Source organism: Tachypleus tridentatus, chromosome 11, assembly GCF_004210375.1.
Source record: "Tachypleus tridentatus isolate NWPU-2018 chromosome 11, ASM421037v1, whole genome shotgun sequence".
In the NCBI taxonomy this organism is placed as follows: domain Eukaryota; kingdom Metazoa; phylum Arthropoda; class Merostomata; order Xiphosura; family Limulidae; genus Tachypleus; species Tachypleus tridentatus.
This window is the reverse complement of record NC_134835.1, coordinates 95,168,567-95,191,067: the sequence shown is the minus strand read 5'-3', so window position 1 is coordinate 95,191,067 and position 22,501 is coordinate 95,168,567. Positions and strand designations below refer to the sequence as shown.

General features: G+C 31.8%; 1 protein-coding gene across 8 annotated transcripts in view; it reads left to right on the top strand.

Annotated features, from left to right (window-relative positions):
• Window positions 1-22,501, top strand: part of LOC143232823 (rho guanine nucleotide exchange factor 7-like) — a 113,147-nt gene that overhangs the window by 45,139 nt on the left and 45,507 nt on the right. For all 8 annotated transcript variants that reach the window (XR_013017786.1, XR_013017785.1, XM_076468737.1 and 5 more), the window contains exons 8-11: window positions 694-832; window positions 13,654-13,713; window positions 18,524-18,604; window positions 21,167-21,316. Coding sequence is in view for 6 of the 8 variants with exons in the window: in XM_076468737.1 (XP_076324852.1) it covers window positions 694-832; window positions 13,654-13,713; window positions 18,524-18,604; window positions 21,167-21,316 (430 nt within the window). In the remaining 2 variants the exon portion in view is untranslated. The remainder of the gene's footprint in view (window positions 1-693; window positions 833-13,653; window positions 13,714-18,523; window positions 18,605-21,166; window positions 21,317-22,501) is intronic.

Sequence of the window (22,501 nt, the reverse complement as noted above, 5' to 3'; positions counted from 1 at the left end):
TCAGTGTTTTAAAATATACTGTGCTATCTCTGCTATCTGCATATGTTCCTAGCTGGCCATCTGTGTATTGTTAAGACCCCTCCCCAGACTTTATGTACTATGTAATTACTGACCTTGATAAATTCAAGTTGGGAATACACAATTATATTGAAAAAATAATTATAATACCTGATACAGCAGTAACACATTACCTTTGTGTTGGTGATGATCGTGATGAAGGAGGAGGAAAATGAAGGTAGTAATTATCTTTTGGTCCTACTTGGACTAACTATGTGCAGATATATAAAGTTTGATGGTAAGTTAAAATTTCAGTAGCATTGTAATATATTTTGGTAAATAAAAGTTCCTCCTTTTGTGTATATACAAACATCTGATATTCTAGTTACAAGAAGATAGATACAATTCTCTTCATGCATTTGACACAGGCTGAAATTTAAATATATTATCTTATCAACTAGTGTCAGAATATGTTTATATAGATTTAAAGTTTGTTTTAAATTACCTAAGTGGTTGACCCCTTTTTTTTTTTTTTTTTTAAATGAACTCTTAGGTGTTTTCATAATTCTGTCTTCTTGGGTGAAGGAGATATTTTGTTAGTATTTTAAGAGAATGTTAATATTTCCCTGTTTTTCAAACTATTATGAAGTTATATATTTCACAGTTGTATAATTAGCTTGTTATATTACCTTCTAGAAATGCACTATGCACGTTTATGGAAGTACATGGGGCTATGGCACCAGGAATCCTGCTTTTAAGTTCTGGGCTCAGCAAACCATTCAGAAGATTAGAAAAATATCCTCGATTACTTCAAGAGTTGCAGAGGCACACAGAGGTAATATATTTTTGGATTGTATTTTATTAGTCCCTGATGTTTTGCCTGTAGACCCGATACTCTTCAATACAATACTTAATGTTATAAATTTCATATACCATTTAACTCTTTGAATATGGGCTTGGTCAATTTCACTGCCCATGTGACCAACTTGTCATTATAAATTTGGTACTATTAACTTTTAATATAGTGTTTATATGTTCACAAAATTTGACAGTATTTAGGTGAATATTACTCATACTTTTAGTGAAGTATTTTTAATAAATTAAAAAATATTTTTATGAATATTGCATATTTCTTTTGAATAGTCTGTGTAAAAAGTGATTTTTATGTTAAGATTAAAAATCACTTTTTACATCTTCATCTCAGAAATCTCAAATTTCATTTGTGTGATCTCTAAATCTTCCTAAATACATTTCAAATGTTTATTTTCAGTTAAAGTTTATATCTTATCTGTTATTTTCTCTACTGAACTCTGTATGAGGTTGGTTGATTTTACTGACCTAGTGACCACCAAAAAGAACTGCAATAAATCTAAATTTCTTTCGTTTTCTTTTTAAAATGACTTCAAATTGTAATATGAAACCACATTCATTTATCCAAAGTTAACTTTAAACTCATAATAGTATACATCTACTTAAAATTAAATTTTATTGTTTTGTTGCCTTGTCCCTTTAAACCTTGTCTAACCACTGTTCACACCATTACAAGTTGTGAAAAATCTGGGGAATATACTACTCATATTACACTATCAAATAACATTACCATTGAGCTATTCTGAGCTGCTTGTGTGCATGCCTTATGAAATACTTTTATTGTATTGTTACTTATTTAACTTATTAAACCTTAACTAATCTAAAGAGATCCTTTATTTTTACATTTGTGTTAATTTATTTTACAATGAATAAAGAATAAACAATAAAAAACAAGAAATATTTACCCATGTCTTCTTTTGTTGTTGACTGTTGATGACACTTAACCCTACTTTTTTAATCTTGTTATAGTAATGCACAAAATAATTTTCTATTTAACTATGTAAGCATCAAAGAACATAGAATAATGAGATGCAAAAAAATAGATAAGTTTCTCTAAATGTTACAATTTTTCTGGCTTTATAACTATGCAACAACAGTCATTACAAATTCATGCAGCTAGTTATTATCTTTCCAGCTGGAATGAAGCTTATACTAAGAGAAATTGACAATTCTCTGTTGAGAGCACAATGTAATATAATACATTATTTGGTAGATGAAAGTCATGGATTTCTATTGGTTATAGATAATGTAGAAATAAATGTATTAGAAAACTTAACAAATCCTGAAAAAGAGGATGTGTAGGTAGGTGTAGCAAGAGGGGTCTGATTTTCTATTTGATGGCTCTGTAATCAAACAAAATTGAAATCTATAAACAATTATGGTTTGTCTGAGTAATGGCAATTTTATAATTGGTAGTTTACATTAAATTTCATACTTATTGGAAGGGTGGTGAATAAGATGGAGAAGAGGTGATGGTTACAGAAAATATCATTTTATCAAGCTGTGGGAAATTATGGATTTTTAAAAATATTGCCTTATAAAATTAAGAACTTAAAACTTTTGTACTATTAAAATATGAATTAGTAGTCACACTTTTTATGCTGTACAATTTGGTGGATCATAAACAAAACGTAGCTTAATAAAATTTTGAACATAAGCCACTAAACCTCAAGATATGTGTAGTAATTGATGCTTGGGCAGGGGTTAATTGGTGTTTTTGTGTCTTTTTATATAAATAACATTTTTTTATTCAAATGAAAGAAAGTTTTCTTTACAAGTATACGCTACATTTTAATAAGAAATGTCTAGATTAATTGGAGAAAACTATAATAACACTGCAGAACAAAGTTTTTTGCTTCTTGTACACTGTTGGATGTTCCTTATAGATTTTTGGCTGCTGATCACAAAAATTGCATTCAAAATTGCCCATCACGTACCATTTCATTGAAATCTTCAGTTTCACCAGGACATTGCTACAATGGAAAAATGATATCAGGGCAACTGGAATCCATCAATGCTTGCTGACTACTGTTGGACACTGCAACGTGATGCACTGGACATTGAATGCAAATGAGAATCAGGAGCAAAACACTTTTAATTATGTTGAACTTAATAGCATATTAGCAACATAAACGCAATTAAATATGTTGTTGCCAGTAAACAGTTAACTGTATTTCTGAGTTCCTACATGATGAAGCTAAACCAAAACTATAATTGTGCATACCCACCAGGTACCTGTCACAATCAGCAAAAATTTTCAGGAAGCAAAACTTTTCAAAAAATTGTTGTGCAGTGTAATTTGTCATGTTGGACCATACTCTGTCAACTGTATAAATTCAGAAAAGCACAACTAAGTTAATGGGATAGGTAGCTAAGCCTTTTGTAACAGTTAGAAATGTTAAAGGCTGTATGAGTAAAGAGTTAAAATTGCCAAAGTGTATGAGGTTTGAGTGATAGTTATTATTTATAAGATGAGAATAATCACCTTAGTAGCTACTGACAGTGATTTTTCTTGATTTTTTTCCTTCTTTTTGACTACTTTTGTCTTTTATTTACCTGCTACTTTCTCTTACTAGTTATTAGTTTAATCTTTCAGTTATATCTTACTATCATTCATTTATTTTTTTTCTTTTTGTTATACTGTGTTTCTTTCATTGATGTCATCTTGTTGCTAATACTTTTATTTTGTGTTCTTTTGTTGAAATATCCTAATCAGTGATAATCAACAGTTGTACTTTTTGATCTAAATTTGTTCTCAAGTAGAACATTGTATTCCAGTGTGTTACCATAATTATGTACACTATTTTTTTATTGTTAAACTATTTTTTCCTATTTTATCAGCTACTTCTGCTGCTGTTGCCATAAATTTCTTATTACTTTGACCCTGTTGCAGAGCTAGAAAACATTTTGCTCTTATTTTTTTTCCTTTCTTGTTTGAGGCTTTTTACCCTTATATGTGACAACTGGAAAGGAAATTCCACATTATTGCTTTAACCCTATGGCACCACATGCTATGACTTGTAACATGTAATGTTGTTGTTGCCATATTTTATTCCAAAAATAAAAGTAATGGATTAAATTGTGTAAACTTTGGCATGAGTATTCCCAAAAGTTTAATTTTGAATTTTTGTATTATTTATAAGGAAAAATTTGTTATTTAACATAGTTATTTGCATTAACTTTGAATAATTCACCTGGAGGGTGATCTTTATATGAAGTATAAAATGCTATTTTTTATCTTGTTTTAACATTTCATTTGTGTAATCTCTTGAACCTTGTAAATGAATATCAAAACTAAGTACTTATATTTTATTTTCCATATTTTCTACTATATCACTAATTATATCTATGAAGTGTTTAAAATTAACAAATGGAAATATATATAATATATATTATTTTTTGTATAATGTGAAGTCTGTCTTTTCACTTAGTTTAGTTTTACTTTCAAATTCTTTTTATATTATCATTTATGCTCATACATTTTCTGATGCCAATAAGGTTTTATGAAACTGTTAGTAGACTCCCTGGAGAAACACATTGTCAAAACAAGATAGTGCTTATACACACCATCTTGTTTATAACTTTTTTACATCCAGGTGACAAGTTTAAAATTAAGTCATTAAGCCTTTAAATTATAAAACAAACATGATATGCAATTAGCTAAAATATAAAAATAGGACCTAAATTTAATTTGACTGTCTCTTTAACTATAGCATATTTAGTAAGAAACCACCATACATGCTATAGTTGATCAAGCAGATAACAATACAAACTGTAGTACATGTATAATTCCAAATTAAACTGAATTCTTTCTAATGAGTTTATACACTTGTTAAACTATACATATACTTAGACCTCAAGGCAAAGTATTGCCTTGGAAATTTTGTTCCCCAGACAATTCAGCTTGTAGACTTTAGATCTCATGTCAATTAAGTCACATATGTACTTTGTGTGTAGAAAATTCTGTATATGCCAGCTTGTGTGTTTAAGAGAGAAACAGTGCTAAAGTTGAGATTTTTAAGTGTGTAAATCATGTGAGACAAAAACCACAGTTTAAATGTTTTTAACCCTTTTAAAAAGGGCTCAGTATAATATACACAAGTTAGATCTTTATACTATAAGTTTTAATCCAATATTTGTACCTTCACAGAATTTAGAAGACTTGTAGTAAAAATTACAAGTTTTTTGTACACAATCAGATTTTTTAATGAAATATTTTTACTAAAAATTTGTTTGTGAAAATATTAAGTCTGTTTCACCACTACTTCAAGTGTGAAGTGGTTTTAATGTTGTGATTAAAAATTATTCTTAGACCCTAAAATCTCAAACATTATTTGGATAATCTCTAAAACATCCTAAATACATTTCAAACGTATGTTTCCAGTAACAATTTATATTTTGTCCATTATTTTCTTAACTCTAACTATATAGGATCTGTAAATTTCATTAACACCTTAACTACTGTAAAAAATAAATATGAAATATCCTTTTTAATTCTTAAGTGAATACAAATTATAACACAAAAATGTAAAAGTTTAGTCTAAATAGCTTAAATTTCGTAACATTATACATTTATTTTTTTTATTGTTTTGATCTGTCAGTTGTGCCTGCCTAATATTATGGAACTTGCATTGATGCAGTGCACGTGCACTCGTTACTATATCCAATTATATCAAACTGACCTTTAGTCTTTAAAGAGTGACATGTCTTAGCTGTACTTTAGTAGATTAGTACTTTGTAAAATACAGTTACATTTCAATTATTGTACATTAAATACGTATTTAGATTATTTCTATTTATAAATAAGTTTTTAAACTTATTTTTCTTAAAAATAGAACAGCAGTTAAATAAGTAACAAATTATATCTTCTAGCTATGATGATCTTTCTACCCATTTGTTAAGCCTTCTCAAATTTTGCAGGTGGAGGATTGAAACAAAATAATTTTTTTAAAGTTTTATGTATTCATTTTAGATAGCCAAAAAAAGTCATAAATAACTGTGAATATCAGTTATCAAGCTTAGCAACTAAAACAGAAAGAGATGAATCTGGCCACCATGTTTGATTCAGTGTATAAACAATATTTCAGCATATAGGAAATATACGAGTTTCATATTTTATATTCTTGCTTCTCAATATCAGTAATTTGAGTTTCTAATGCACATGAAGCTATAGACTTGGTAGTTTGACATTACAAACGTCTAATTTGAATCAGTGCTTTATTCAACATACCACATGACTCACAAAATTTGATATTCAGGTATTTTTTAATATTTACTTTTAAATTAAGAAATTAACTATATAATACTAATATTTGAATTATTTTCTACAATTTCATATGAAATTTATTGAAAGAAATTCATAAAATAGTAGTTCATTAACATTTTGAATTTAAGTCAACAAATGTGATGTCATGGACTTTGACTCATCATTATAGGGTTAAAGGTTTCCTTTAATACAGATTAATTAAAACTTAGATCACATAAAGTTATAACATACATTGTAATATCAGTTTCATTTTCATATATTGATAGTAAAGTGATTTAAGTAAATTCTGAATATACCCCAGTACCTTACACAGAAGATAATTTAAGTGACACTAGGGCTATTGGGGTAATTGTATTGAGACAATTTTTGTAGGCTTGATATGCAGGTTTTGGATAACAATATTTGCTAAAAAAAAATTTGCTTGTTTTGTTGTCTTCATCTGTCTCTCAGTTGTTGCTTCTTGTCCTGATTGACTCACTTCATTTTCTCAATCTAAATTTTGCTTTCATGGAGAGAACAAACTTGTTTGGGTAGTTTATATGCAGCTTTTCAAGCCTCCACCCTTGATCCTCCTTTTCTGCTTTGTCAGCTTCTCATATCTGTTCAGAAGGATACTATATACTTTTGTCTATACATTTATCTTTTCTTTGACCTCCTAGCCCAGCTCATAGAAAAATTGAGCTAGCCACATAGTCACCAAGAGCTTATCTGTGTCAATCATTTTGCTGTCTTGCAAATACCACTCAGAATTGCTTCTTAAGCACTTTTTGTATTGCATAGGAGACAATAATCTTGGTATCCATACCAATCTCTTTGCTTTTTTTTTTTTGACAGGAATATCTTAAACAGGTTTTTTAATCCACCTGGATTGTCACAGGTAACATTGTTACCCCTGATACTTAAACCCATTTCTGCTTATGGGTTAATCATTTCTCCTGGTATTCACTATTGTCTTGTGAACTGGCATTATCTTTTCTCTCTTCCTTATCTGTTAGACTTCATCATTTTCATCATCCCTTTCATTTGTATCATTACTTTCCTAATTATTGTTTTCAATGACACTTGAGTGCAAACAACTGCTGTATTGATAAGCATCCATCACCAGTCAAAGAAATATTGAGACAAGAAGGGGATGCCATTTTGACATTGGGTGATACTTCATTTTCTTGAACAGGCATGGTAGAGCCAAATAATGTCATTAAATCTCTCTGCTTTCTGACTTTCTCAATGCTGTCTTCTATTTTGTCTTATTGTTCCCAATTTTGATCAACAAACTCTGTACTACTGTTTGGAAGGCCATCATTGAAATAATTCTACTTGAGTAAACATGGAAATTGTTATGTTGTGAGAATAAGCTAGAATCGTTTTTTGTTTTTTTTTTAAATCAGAATCCACACATTGGTTCAGTTGCTTTAGAACCCCCTTTGACAAGACAAATTATTCTCCTTTATCTCAATGCAATACAAACTGTGAAACTCACTTTACATATTGCCTATTGTGGTTAAGTTACTTCACTTTCACTAACTTAACATTCTCTGAATTGTCTTTTCACTGAACTTGATTTCCTACTCGCACACCTTGAACTTTCTACAAAATATGAGGTACTATGATATAGCAGTACTCACTTAACCCTTTATGACTGGGCATCATTTACTACACATGTCACAAGATTTCAGTGACTTACCTTGAAGATTTAAACTATTTTTATGTATGTTATATCAATTAGTATAGCATAAAATTGTAGCGAATAACCTATTTTAATAGTATACAAATTTTAAGTTCTTACTCGTAAAGGCAATATTTTTAAAAATCCATAATTTCCCATAGCTTGAGTAAGTTGACACATTTTCTGTTAGCATCCCTTCTCTATCTTATTAACCACTCCTCCAGTAAGTACAAAATTTAATGTAAACTATTCATTGTAAAATTGCCATTACTCAGACAAACTATAATTTTTAAGATTTCAATTTTGTTTGGTTACAGAGCCATCAAATAGAAAATCAGACCCCTCTTGCTACACCTACCTGCACATGCTCTCTTTCAGGATTTGTTAATAGTTCTCTTATGTTTAATTCTAGGTTATCTATAACCAATAGAAAAGCAAGTTTTTCATCTATTAATTATATTTCCTTTTGATGGCCTGGCATGGCTAGGTGGTTAGGGCATTTGACTCATAATCTGAGGGTTGTGGGTTCAAATTTTCTTCACATCAAACATGCTCATCGTTTTAACTGTAGGGGTATTATAAGATGATGGTCAATCCCACTATTTGTTGGTGAAAGAGTAGCTTAAGAGTTGGCAGTGGGTGGTCATGACTAGTTGCCTTCCCTCTGCTAAATGAAGAGAGGCTAGTGCAGATACCCCTTTGTGTATCTTTATGTGAAATTCAAAAACAGACAATATTACATTGTTCTGAACAGAGAATTGTCTATTTCTTTTTAATACAAGCTTCATTCCCACTGAATGACTAGATTGATTAATTTGTAACTACTCTTGTGTTATAGTTAGAGGAAATTGTCTGCTATTTTGTGTGTTAATATTCTACATTCTTTAATGCATTGTTTAATTAAATAAAAAGTATTTTGTGTATTACTACCATTGGTATAAGCTAAAATGTGAAAATATGGAACTCATTAGGCTGATTAAGGTTACATTAGGTAAAATAACTAATATAATAAAAATATTTTGAGGCATACACGCAAGCAGTTTGGAGTAACTTATGGGTAATGCAATTCAAAAGCATAATGTGAGCTTACATTCCCCAAGCAATTTACAACTTATAATGACACAAACAGTAAATAAGCATAGTTCAAAGGGCAATAAAGCAATAAAATTTAATTGTAAGTAGATGTACACTGTTACAAGTTTTGTGTTAAGCTACTTACAATAAATGAATGTAGTTTTATGTTACAATTGAAGTGATTCTAGAGTATTAGAAGAGGGTAATTTAGATTTATTTTGATTTCATTTTTTAGTGGTTACATGGTAGGTCAAATTAGCCATGCTTATCTAGAGTTAGGGTAGAGAAAAAAAGACAAAATATAAAGTTTTCCTGAAAGCAAATGTTTGAAATGTATCTAGGAAGTTTTAGAGATTATGAAAACTTGAGATTTTTAAGATGAAGAAAAGTATTTTTAATCTTAATATGATCATGTTGCACACAAATTAATAAAAGAAATACTGGATATATTAACAGACAAATCTTTTTAAATTTATTAAAAGTACTTCCTAAGAATATGATCTTTTATATGCAAAAGACTTGTAATGTTTACTGAAAGTTTGCCAAATTTTATGAAGATACACATACTATATTAAAAGTTAGTACTACCAAAACTATAAAAGTACAAAAAGGTAATGTGGTCAGTTGGTTTGACTGAGCCCATACTGAGAGAGTTAAGCAAAGGAAGAAATGGTAAGTTTGAGTAATGTTTCTCAAAGTGTGGTCCGAGAACCTTTGGAGTTCCCTGAGACCCTTTCAGGGGGTCTGTGAGTGAAAACTATTTTCATAATATAATTCCTTCAATGAAACATTTTTGTACATTTTGAACTGAGTGAGAGAATGAGAGTGAAAAAGGCAAATGTCTTGGTCGGTTTTGAGTCTTTGTTTTGAATTTTGCAAAAGCTACATGAGGGCTATCTAGCTGTCCCTAATTTAGCAATGTAAGACCAGAGGGAATGCAGCTAGTCGTCACCACCCAACGCCAGCTCTTGGCCCACTTTGACCAACAAATAGTGGGATTGACCACAACATAATAATGCCCCCATGGCTGAAGGGGTGAGCATGTTTGGTGTGACGGATTTGAACCTGCAACCATCGGATTACGAGTCAAATGTCTTAACCACCTGACCATGGTGGGCCTTGAGTCTTTGAGAAGGAAGGGTTGTGTCTTCAAATTCTAATATTTCGTTCTCATATTTTTGCATATACAAGTGGTATTATTTATTTGGGAGTTAGATAAAGTTTAATCTGTATGGTTGATAAATTTGGACTTTTCTCTATTTTAGAAATAAATACATATAAAAATTATACTTGAGTTTGAGTAAATTAAGATCTAATATTCTAATAGAAAAATCTGGAAGGAGAGATATAAGTGCAAAGAGGAATCAGTCAGCAAACAGTTGTTCAATTGTTTGAGAAGTAAGTACACTTTGTCTTATTTTGCAATAATATTTTTAAAAATTTTAAATTATTAAATTTTATCTGAAACTTTTATTAATTTATAATTTCATAATATTTTATTCTAAAATAAAATAAAATTTATTTAGAAAATATTTTTCTTATATTTAAGGATGGGTCATTGGCTTAAAAAAAGGGAGATCAGAAGACTCTTTCTCAACCCACAGCAACACTGTCTACGTCCAGAGATACTTAAAAAAGATGAAACTGACATAACAGAGAATTCTCTGACTCATGGAAGGGAGGAATTTACTTCAAAGAATCTGGGCAAAACTGTAAATAAGAAACAAAAATATTATGAAAGCTGTCCTTCCCCTGGTTTTATAGATGTTAATAATTTACTTTATTGTGTCTTATGCAAGAGAACATTTTCAAATAATATTATGGTGTCAGTTAAGTTGCGGCATCATTTTGAGATCAATCATTCAGAGTTTAAAGAAAAAGAAACTAAATATTTTAAACTTAAATGTGATTAGCTCTTTAAAATCCAATAATGAAATGAAAAAGCCACTGAAGCATCTTACAAGGTAAGTTATCCTACTGCATCAGCTGGAGAAGTGCACACAACAGCTGAGAGACTGATAAAATCTTGTAGAGTTGATATTGCTGAATGCATGCTGGATGAAAAGTCAGTAAAAGAAATCACAGCAGTGCCACTTTTCAACAATATGGTAGCTTGTTGAATTAAAGAATTAGCTGCAAACATGAACACTGATTTAATATCTCGTCTGCAAAATTGTACTTTTGCCTTACAAGTGGATGAATCTACAGATGTGGCTGAACTTACTGTTTTGCTTGTATTCATCTGGTATCAACACCAGCTAACCATCAAAGAAGTTCTGTTATGTGAATTCATGCCAACAAACACAACTGGTGCTGAAATATTCCATATGTTGAATAACATTTTTTGAATCTTGTGGTTTATTCTGGAACAACTGTTGACATTTATGCTGATGGTGCAAAAGCAATGGTGGGTAGAACTGCTAGCACCTTAGCAGTGACACCAAACTGTATTAGTAGTCATTTTATTCTTCGCTGCCAAAAAAAAGCCAGTTTCACTTAATGTTGACTTTTGAGTACATGTCTTTTTAATATTCTGTATGATGAAATGGGAAGTTCACATAAAGCATTACTGCTGCATACCAAAGTACGATGATTGTCTTGAGGAATAACACTTGTGCGATTGTTTGAGTTGCCGCTTTTTTCGTGGAACACCATTTTTCCTTGAAAGAATGACTGACAGACAAACTATGGTTATTATGACTTAGGTATGTGGCAGACATTTTCTTGAAAATGAACAAAGTGAGCCCATCACTTCAAGGAGTTTTGGTGTAGCATCAAAGAAGAATATCCAAAATTATCTGAAAAAAGCTGTTAAAATACTCCTCCCTTTTCCAGTTACATATCTGTGTGAGGCTGGAATTTCTTTATATGCTTTAACCAAAATAACACATCTCAACAGGTTAAATGCAGAAGCAGGTAGGAGAATCCAGCTGCCTTCTGTTAAGCTAGATGTCAGAGATTTGCAACAATGTGAAACAATGCCACTCTTCTCACTAAAATGTTTTTGTTTTGGAAAATAGTTATGTTTTGTAAAAAATGTTTAACATTTAATGAGTTTATTATTGTTATTTTTAAATTAATTAATAAATAAATAAATTTAAAAATTCTCAATTTTAATTTTTAATACAGTAAATATTGATAGATATAACCCACATATACAAAAGCACTTTGGGGGTCCTCAGTATTTTTTAGGAGTGTAAAGGGGTTGTGAAACCAAAAAGTTTCAGAATTGCTGGAGTAATGTATATAAAATTACAACTTAACTACACACAGCATACAACTGTTATCCAGTTAAGTAATGAAATTTATCATAACTGTTGCTTATAGATAATTACTTTCAACACATTGTGAAAACTAAATCATTAAATATTATATTACAAAATGAACTAAATAATAACTTACACTAAACAGTTTTGTATATCTGACACCTCTCTTTTCATGATTAGGGACCTCTTCTTGAAACTACCTTGTCTCAGTACATCAATAAAGTTCATTTTGGGATTTTATATACTTTTTTGTTATCTTTTATTATGGATGTTAGTATACTTTTTTGATTATGCTTTAATTAATGTTCCTACCACTTAAAAGTGAATTTAGAAGGTGAATTTATTCCTATATTGTCACAGTTCTATACAGTGGTGATTGCATAACAGCATTAGCAAGAGTAATTGAGTTGTTTCAAATAATGTGTATTTATTAGAGTATTTAACCCTTAAACAGCAGGAATGTTGTAAGTTGCAGCATCAGTTGATGATGACTGCCATTTAAAGGGTAAAGCTGAAATACAAATATATGCTAACATGTAATAATACTTTGTAATTGTGAATTTAGCTTACCTATAACTTCAGAAATTCAACATTTTTTGTCCCAAGATTTTAACAGTAGTGTTAAATTTTCCATTTTTAGTGAAAAGTGTGGAAATATTGCACTCTTTTATGTGTAGCCATGTGGAAATGCATTAGCTGTTATTTATTAGCAACAATCTGTCTTAGTTGTCCAAATATGTTTATAACCAAAGTTTGTTGACAAAATCAGATTTAAGTCTGTGGTAAATTAGTTATGTACTTGTAGAATGATATTGAAATACATTAGCTCTGAAAGAACCATCTATAATACTATAATTCTTTGACAAAGATGCATAAATGATACAATTTTGTTCTGTGTGAAGTTGTCTAAACAACTAAAAACACTTCAGTATGCAATTGAAATTGAAAAAACTGTCTTGATTGTTTAATATCATCCTTTGATATATTATCTTGTGTGATCTAAGTTTTCATATTCACATATGTAAAGACAATTAGATGAAAAAAAACACTTGTACTAAATACACCATGAAAGGTGACTGAAACTGTGCTAAAGATGTTGACATAACTGAACCAATGAGAAATTATTGTTCAGAACTGCATTTTGTGTTTGATTACAAATGATTTTGTAATTATTTAATGTAAGTCAGTAATTTCATCTTGCATTATAGAGAATAATAAAGCCAAGAAAACATACTTTGTTGAGGCCAAAAAATTGTTTAATTTTGGTACTGTTTTATAGAAAACAACTAACAGAATAGCATACAACACTTTAGTTTATGGTTTTACTCTGATATCATTTTTGTCAAACTGTTCAAGATATATTTTGAATTATTTTATTCCTTTCTAAGTTATTGATATTTATGAAAGGTCTTTATAATTTCATGATAAGTTAGAATATTTGCTTTCAATGATCTTATCAAGACTTTTAACCTTTTAATAGTTTTGTATTTGTGATTATTTTTTTTTTCTCACAGGGAAGCCATGTTGATAGAGGAGATGTTCAGAGAGCCATTTCAGTTTACAAAGAAATAGCTGTAAGTGTTTTTCTGAGTGTTATGTGTATGGTGAGGTAAATAAAATATTATTTGACCTAAAAGCAACAGGTTCATTATTCTTTGATAGATTGTTTAGGCAGAATATTCATGATGAAACTTTGTAGAATGGATGGCAACTAATAAAATAACACAAAAAATATTTTTCAAACATTACTAATTTGCTTTTAATGAAGAAGTTTGCTCTACAGCTTTTTTCAGTTTTTTTAAATATAAAAATAAATGTCAGAAGGTTTTTGCTTGATTAGCCTGTGGCAAGAGTGCTGTCATATTTTACAAGTAATTTATAACTTCTGTATCCTAAATACCAAACACTTGTTTTAAAGTATCACTGTTGATCAAGTCCTTATCTGTGTGTCTCTGGCTTAAGGTTTCTAGCTATGCACTTGTATCTTCCTTGGTCAAAATTCTTCACCTCGTGGATAACTAATCTACCATTTGGAAAGACCTGCTGTTTACTGGTGACAGAAAGTTGAATTCCTCCTATGGTAGAAAGATTTATATAATTTAGATGCTCAGATCACTCTTAGTATTTGGATTTCTTATTTCTGTATATCTGAACAAAGACAGGTAATTGAAGGTATTGCTTCATTATTTCCTTATTTTGGGTTTTCCATTATGGTTAATGTATTTTAATCTCTATAATGTGTTTGTTACCATTTTGTCTGTATTATTTACCTTTACATACCTCATAACATAAGTGTTAGTTGCTGAAGCATATGAAAATTTGATTAGTGATATATAATCAATAAAAATTACTAATTAATTATCAATATTTGTGATTCTGTTTTTCATCCTGTACAGTAGGTACATTTACTTCTGAGGACTATTGCTTCTTTAGAACTGCTTATTCCTTTGGAATTTGTACAAGTGTATGTCTTTTCCAGTAGGAATCTTTCACATGAATCATTGTCCTCACTGTGACCAACTTTTTCCTCTGCTCATGGATTTGTATTAGTGGTTAAACAATTACAGTACCATGACCACCATCTGATTGTGTCTTCATCTCTTTACAAATGCTTCCCTCTTGGTTAGGGGTGCATATTTTAACAACAGAAAGACTTCTGGCATATGGGTGCTGAAGTGGAGTTCATATGAACATGCTCATATGTCTTGCTGTTTATTTGACATATTTCTTCCTCTTCTAGTGGATTAGTTGATCATGGTCCATTCTGATAATTTCATGGTCCTTCCATATCACCTGTTAAAAGGGCACACATTTGAGGATGCTTTGCTTTTGGAAGTTCATCTCGTGATAGGTCTGGCATGGTCAGGTAGGTTAAGGCGTTCGACTCGTAATTTGAGGTTTGTGGGTTCAAACCTTTATTTCACCAAACATGCTTGCCCTTTCAGCTATAGGGGCATTATAATGTGGTGGTCAATCCCATTATTTGTTGGTGAAAGAGTAGCCCAAGAGTTGGCAGTGGGTAGTGATGATGAGCTGCCTTCCCTCTAGTCTTACACTGCTAAATTAGGGACAGCTAGTGCAGATAGCCCTCGTGTAGGTTTGTGCAAAATTCAAAAACAAGAGTTTCATGATTTATAATGTGTCAGTAGTTTTGAATATGATGGCAAATTGCTTCTCTCAGCCAGACTGCTTTCTGCCAATGGAATGGTCTCCCCACCCCTAAGTTTTTCTTTGGGTATTCTCTTGAGTGGATACACTTTTCATTGATATTTTTGCCACTATTCAACTCCAAGCTTCTTCTCTTCTGGTTCCCAGTTCCTCATCCCTTAACACTTGCTATCAATACTTTTAGCCACTACTAGTCTCACCTTTTTCAGTATGTCTACCCTCCCTTGGGTCTTCACCTGGATACACAACACTCCTCTTGGTGGTACTTCTTTGGCAAGCTCAGCTTTTTTTTCCTCTACTTCAAGTTGCAACTGCACTGCCTTTTCCTGTACTTCTTTAATGGGTGTCTATACCCCTTTTTTTTTCTCAATAGTATTCCCCCTCTAATTGCTTCAACTGTACATCCCACTTATGTGCAATTTGTCTGGTCTATTGTCCATTGGCTGAACTCTGATCATGTAACCTTCTTATTGCATTCTTGTTATCTTTCCTCTTTTTCTCTAAACATAATTAACATATTTTATAGTTGGGCTATTCATCTGCACTGCCTTCCTTCTGGAAGTCCTACTGTGATGCACCTTTCTGGCTGTTTCACTTGATTGTTTGATCATGATTGTCCTTCTTTTCTCTTGCTGTTCATCAGGTGTTGTTGTTTACTATCTCTCACATTCCTCATTGCACTAGAATGTTTTATTTCTGTCATCTTCTACCCTGATCCAGTCCTTTCTTCTTCACTAATTCCAATGTCTATGCTACATTACATTAATATCCCAGTTACTCTTCCATGTACCCTTATCCTTCTCCCCTGTGGCCACAGTTATTCATATACCTGTGCTCTTGATGTTTTTCATACTCTGTTCTGTTGTGCTAATTTACTCCTCTCTCCAGACCAGTCTTTTCTTCCTAAGGATTCAACCACTGAGAAGGGCAATCATTCATTTTTTCACCTTTGTCATACAGGTCTGGCTTGGGCTATTCTATGCTTTCAGGCACAAACATTTTCCTTTTTGAGTCCTTGCCATCATCTACTTCTACAGTTTTATATCTTGGTGTTTTCTTCCTTGGTTATTGTTGCTTTTAGGCTCTTGTATATTTTGTCATATTATATTTGTTACTTGTCTTATTCTCTTGCTTCTTAATTTACTGCAGTACTTGGTTGAGATCCTCCAGGTGAGCATGTGAGCAACTGTACACACATTCATCATTCTTTATCTTCAACATGTGGATGTTTTGTCTCATTCCAGTTGCCATTCTTTAATTAACTTACCATCCTTGAAATGGGCAAGTATGTTTTCTTTTTTCTCTGTCTCTGTCTACCAGGATCTCTCTAGTTGAATGGTGTTGCCTCCTAGGGATTACTTACTTTCCAAAATTCACAATGTGCTAGGGGTAAGAGAAAGCACTTAAGCCATCCTTTTTTATCCCTACTAGTGCACAGTATTGAAATGGGGTGTTCTGGAAGAACACTAGAGGTGTACAAACTTAGTTGCCCCGACTGCGACTGTACTACTTCATGGACTGTTATGGGAAAAGCCATTACTGGAGAAGTGACTGTCCACTTTTTTACTTGTGCTTGCCAACTTGACAAAATACTTTTGTAGACACTCATTGTACTATCTCTCATAAAAGACCTTTCTGGTAGGCATCCTTTGGGATTCTGAGCATTTCTCTAGGTCAGGGGTTCCCAACCGGGGGGTCACGAAGCCTTGGCAGGGGAGTCGCATAGCCTTGTTAGAAGTAGCTTGGGATAACATTAATTTTATTTCATCAATTACATTTTCAAGTCGCGAGTGCTAAAAGGTTGGGAACCCTTGCTTTAGGTCTTTACAATGCAAATTCTTCCCCTTTCTTCACATAGAGCATGGAGACCTTTTTGCCATATAACCAGTTTTTAATTGCTCGGGTGGTGTACCTTGGAGAGTTCCTCACAAAACAATAAGAAATAGGATAATGATGATGCTGTCATTATCTACTATATTGTCATTATCTACTGTAGTGCAGGTCACCCCTCAAATAACTGGTGTGCCCTCCTCCTGCAACCTGTGTTTGTCTTGTTGAGGTGAGGAAAGCACATCCAACATGGTGTGATTCACCCTAACCATGCTGTTTATTTGCTCTCCAATTCCTTATATGTACATGCTCCAATGGATGTGTTCATATTCTACCCATCTTTGACACTTGGGTCTTGTTTGCCTCCACACCTTTTACATTCGAGGTCAAGAGTATACCACGGTTTAAATGAGATGCTAACTACAATAGATGTGCTCCTATGGAGCCTCTACCTTTTGGGTGCTTTCTGAATTGAGCTTATACAAGTTTAATTTTGCACCAGCCTCTCCACCAGTTCAGTGTGAATTCTAATTATAATGTTTTTGGAGGTAAAGTATTTGTCTCAGAACTTAAGTTTTCCTGAAAATGTATTTCTGATAGATTCTGAACTTTTCAGACAGTGCACTTTCTCTAAAATGAAGTTGTTTTATCTGCAAGTGCCTAAGTGAAGTTATGGTGCATGGAGGTTATGTTGCCCTTTTATTGGTACAGGACTTTTTTTGCATAATGATATCGTGCACCAGCACAGTTCATGTTAAACTTGTGAATTTTAGATGGTAGTTAGCTTATAGGCAGACTTGAGGGATATATTTGTTTTGTGTGAGAAGTTGAGTATTTGTCAAATAAGTAAATTTTGGGTTACTCATATAGTGTGTGTGTGTGTGTGTGTGTGTGTGTGTGTGTGTTTTAAGAATGAAAAAAATATGAAGTGTATATTATTAAAGTATAAAATTGCCAATGCAAACAGTATTGGATTTACTATTCATATGTATAGCCAAGTGGTGTAAGGATTATTTGTTGATGGTTATGCTTCTGGTTGAAAATTTACAAAAGTAAGTCCTTAACTAAATAATGTGAAGTTTAATGATCAAAAGCCAAATATTTTGTCAATAGTCAATTTTGTGCATGTACTGAAAACTTGACTTGGCTATATTTCTTAATCATAAACCGACAATAATGAGAGAATAATGCCTTAAGTGCCTAATTTAAGGTTTTGTTTTGAAATACTAAAATATTGTAATGATAGTAAAAGGAATGATATTAAGAATTAGTTCATTACAGAGTTCAGTTCTTTTAGAATAACTTAAACTTTTTTCATACTATAAAAGCATAAAAAGATTTGTAAGAAAATTTTTCCGAGATATATGTTGAATTTTGTTTTTTAAGGATTCTTGTACAGCCATGAGAAGGCAGAAGGAAATGGAGCTGGAAGTATTGTTAGGAAATATTCAAGGATGGGAAGGAGAAGTAAGTATAGTGAATATTTTAAAATATTTCATGTTATTCAATAATATGAACAAGTAGAAGTGTTAAAGTGTGTGGATGTAAGGAATTGTATGATGTAGAAGTTTGGTAACAAAATTTGGTTACCATGCTGAACAGTTTGATCATTTCCAGTTACCTTATATTCAGAAATATTCCTAACATATATTTATACACTGCTGGCCAAATTCTTAAGGCTAATGAACATAAAGAAAAAATGTGCATTTTGCATTGTTAGACTCAACCACTTATTTGAGTAGAACTTCAAAAGATAAATAAGAAAAGGGAAAATAAAAATAAAAACTTTTTTAGCATTTAATAGGGAAAATGTGAACACTATGAAATTAGCCTAAATACTAGCTGGTCAAAAGTTTAAGACCATACCAAAAAGAAGGGTAGGAAATGCCCAACAAGAGGTCTCAGTAGTGAGTTGCATGGCCGTCATTGCAAATAACTGCAAACATTTGCTTTGACATTGTCAATATAAGCATTTGCAAAAGGATGGCTGGAATGGTATTCCAAGTGGTGAAGATGGCTTCACGAAGATCATGCACTGTTTGGAATTGACATCACCCCGAAACATTTTCAATGGGATTCAGTTTGGGCGAACATGCTGGATTGTCCAAAAGAATCGCATTATTCGCCATGAAAAAGTCCTTTGTTCTGTGAGCCTTTTGGATTGAAGCATTGTCCTGCATGAAGATAGTCATTTCCACACAAGTGAAGGCTTTCAGTCAGTATGGATGCTCTCTCCAACATGCCAATATAGCCAGCTGTTGTTTGATGCCCCTGTATAACCTGAAGCTCCATTGTTCCATTGTGGAACCTCCTTCACTTTGTCGTGTACAAAATGTTTCCGGTGGGATATCCTTATTATGCCAGTAATGTTGGAAGCCACCTGGACATCCAGGTTAAATTTTTTCTCATCAGAGAACAAAACCTTCGTCCACTTTTCTACATCCCATGTTTGGTGCTTCTCAGCAAAGTTTAACCGAGCTGTTTCATGGTGTGGAAGGAGGCACGACCTTTGAAGATTACGGTTTTTAAGGCCTTTCTCTCGTAGATGGCGTCTTATTGTTCTTGAGCTGCATTCTGCGTCCATTAGGGCCTTAATCTTGTTCAACGATTGACTGGTGTCTTGCCGGACAACCCGTTGAATCCTCCTGCTCAACACCAGCGAAATTTTCTTGGACCAACCACTTGAAATTCTTGTTCCGTATCCCTCAGGGTCTTTTAAGAAATTTGCAACAGCTATTTTACTACATCTAATCTCACCAGTGATGGCACATTGAGAGAGACCTTGCTTTTGCAGCTTGACAATTCTGCCATGTTCAAACTCTATCAACTTTTTAGCCTTTGCAATGTTTTTACTCAATGTAACACAGGAGATGTCAGTGGGTGATGTTGACAACGCTAATGCTTGAACACAAATGACTAAATTTTGTTACGTGTTTAGCAATTAATGCTTCATTTCAGTATGGTTTTAAACTTTTGACCAGCTAGTATTTAGGCCAATTTCTTAGTGTTCACATTTTCCCTATTAAATGCTAATTTTCCCACCCCCCTTTTCTTATTGTCATCTTTTGAAGCTCTACTGAAATAAGTGGTTGAGTCTAACAATGCAAAATGCATATTTTGTCTTTATGCTCATTGGCCTTAAGATTCTGGCCAGCAGTGTGTGATTGTGTGTGTATAATTATTTAAATTATCTTTATATTATGCAAAGTGACACACACACACACACACACACACACACACACACACACACACACACACACACACACACACACACACACACACACACACATTTAGAGCATTCAGAAATTATTGGTATTACATTTTTTATTTTGACATGACTAAAATTGATAATAATGGGCATCATTAAAAAGTAGTAGTTAATCACCAGTATGATATATGAAATGTAGATCATGGTGAACAGGCTATTTATTTGCTTGTAAATAACTGTAAAAGCTAATGTAGTATTTGAGGTTTTATGGTTCATTTCCCATTACTAACAAAATACACAAATAACATACTTTACACTTTGAAATCACAGGGGTATGTGATAAAGGAAATGGTGAAATCTCTCTTACAATAGTAGTCCAAGATCTAGAGGTATTGACTAGTCTATCATGTCAAAATTGGGCACATCGCTTCTTGAGTAGTTTTGCACAAAATTAAAAAAAAATAACAAACTAAAAGCTATTCTTTTGGCTACCTAATCCACCTTTTAAAGCTGTTTTAAATCTTTTAGGAAGTTTGATTTTGTTTTTAAATTGTATTTTTCTTTAACCCATTCAGAATTTGGGTATGTATAAAGTTAGTATGAAATGTAAAGGATGCTATGTTTAGTATAGCAAAAAACACTTTTCCATACGAAAAAGAGTTTTAAGACCTTAATTACATTAAACTAATAATGTACTTTATTTTTTCATAGAATTGTAAATAAAATTGTATAAAAACATTGTCAGCTGCAACGTCTAAAATAAATTGTATCTTTTCTATTGATGTGATTTCTTATACATCTTTTCTATACTCTTTTTTCAGAATGCAAGTAAATTAGGAGAAATTATTAACATGGGACCTGTAATTACTGTCACTGAAGCACAAGATCGTAAAGACAGATACTTTGTTCTTTTTCCTCATACTCTAGTCATACTTTCTGTGAGTCTACATATGAGTTCCTTCAATTATGAAGTAAGTGTTTCTTTTATAATACTTGATTCAGTAGTGATGGATGGTTGCCTGGAATTCTTTATTTCATTTCTTATAAATTATTGTAAATTTGTGTGTGTTTGTATATATAAAAATGTAAGTCTTAGCTAGTGGTTTGAGTTTCCAGATCTGGAAAAGGAACATCTCTTGAACAAAAATACTTGTAACAAATGGACCACATTTCTGAAAGTATACTACGGTTTCATTAATTATTGCTTGAGATACCTTGTGTATATCTGTTTGCATATTTTTTCAGACTTTTTAATTATATAAGTGTGTTTGGGTATTGTGGAATTGGTGACTAATATAAAAAATACACTGTTGTGCCATTAAATCAATTTATTTTGTACCAGATGTGTGTGTGTGTGTGTGTATTGTACACTTAGCCATTTGACAATGGGCTTAGTTATGATATACATGAGTTCATTCACACATTTGCATGCAATAAGTATTTGCACTCTAACTTTTGATAGAGCAGGTGTATCTTCAGAAAATTTAGATCTTAGTAAAGATTAAAAGTATTTTGTATACTAAAAATCTGATATTCTAATTAAATATTTTTACTAAAAATTTGTTTGTGAAAATAGAATCTTTCATTAATAGTCTGAGTGGAAATTTATTTTGTTATGATTTAAACTATTCTTCATCTAAAAATCTCATATTTGGGTAATCTCTAAAAACCTTCTTAATACACATCAAATGTTTGTTTTCAGTATTTTGTCATATTTTGTCATTTTCTGTACTCTAACTGTGTAGGGTCTGTCATTTAACAAACCTCATGACCATCATTAAAAAAAATAGGAATTAACTATAAGTTATGTTTTGTTTTTTTTGTTAAATGACTATATGCTATCACACAAAAATACAAATGTTTAGTCTTAAGTAGCTTAAGTCTCATAACGCTATAAAGGAACGTATGTATTTGTTATTTTTATTATATTGACCTTCCAGTCATGCCTACCTAACATTACATAACTTGCATTGATGCAGTGCATATGCAGTAATATAAAAATGACCTTTAGTCTTCCTTGCCTTGGCTGTATTTTAGTGGTCTAGTATCTTTTAATACACAGTCACATTTCAATTATTAAACATTATATATATATATGTATATGTGTGTATATATATGTGTATATGTGTGTGTGTATGTATATAGATTATTACTAT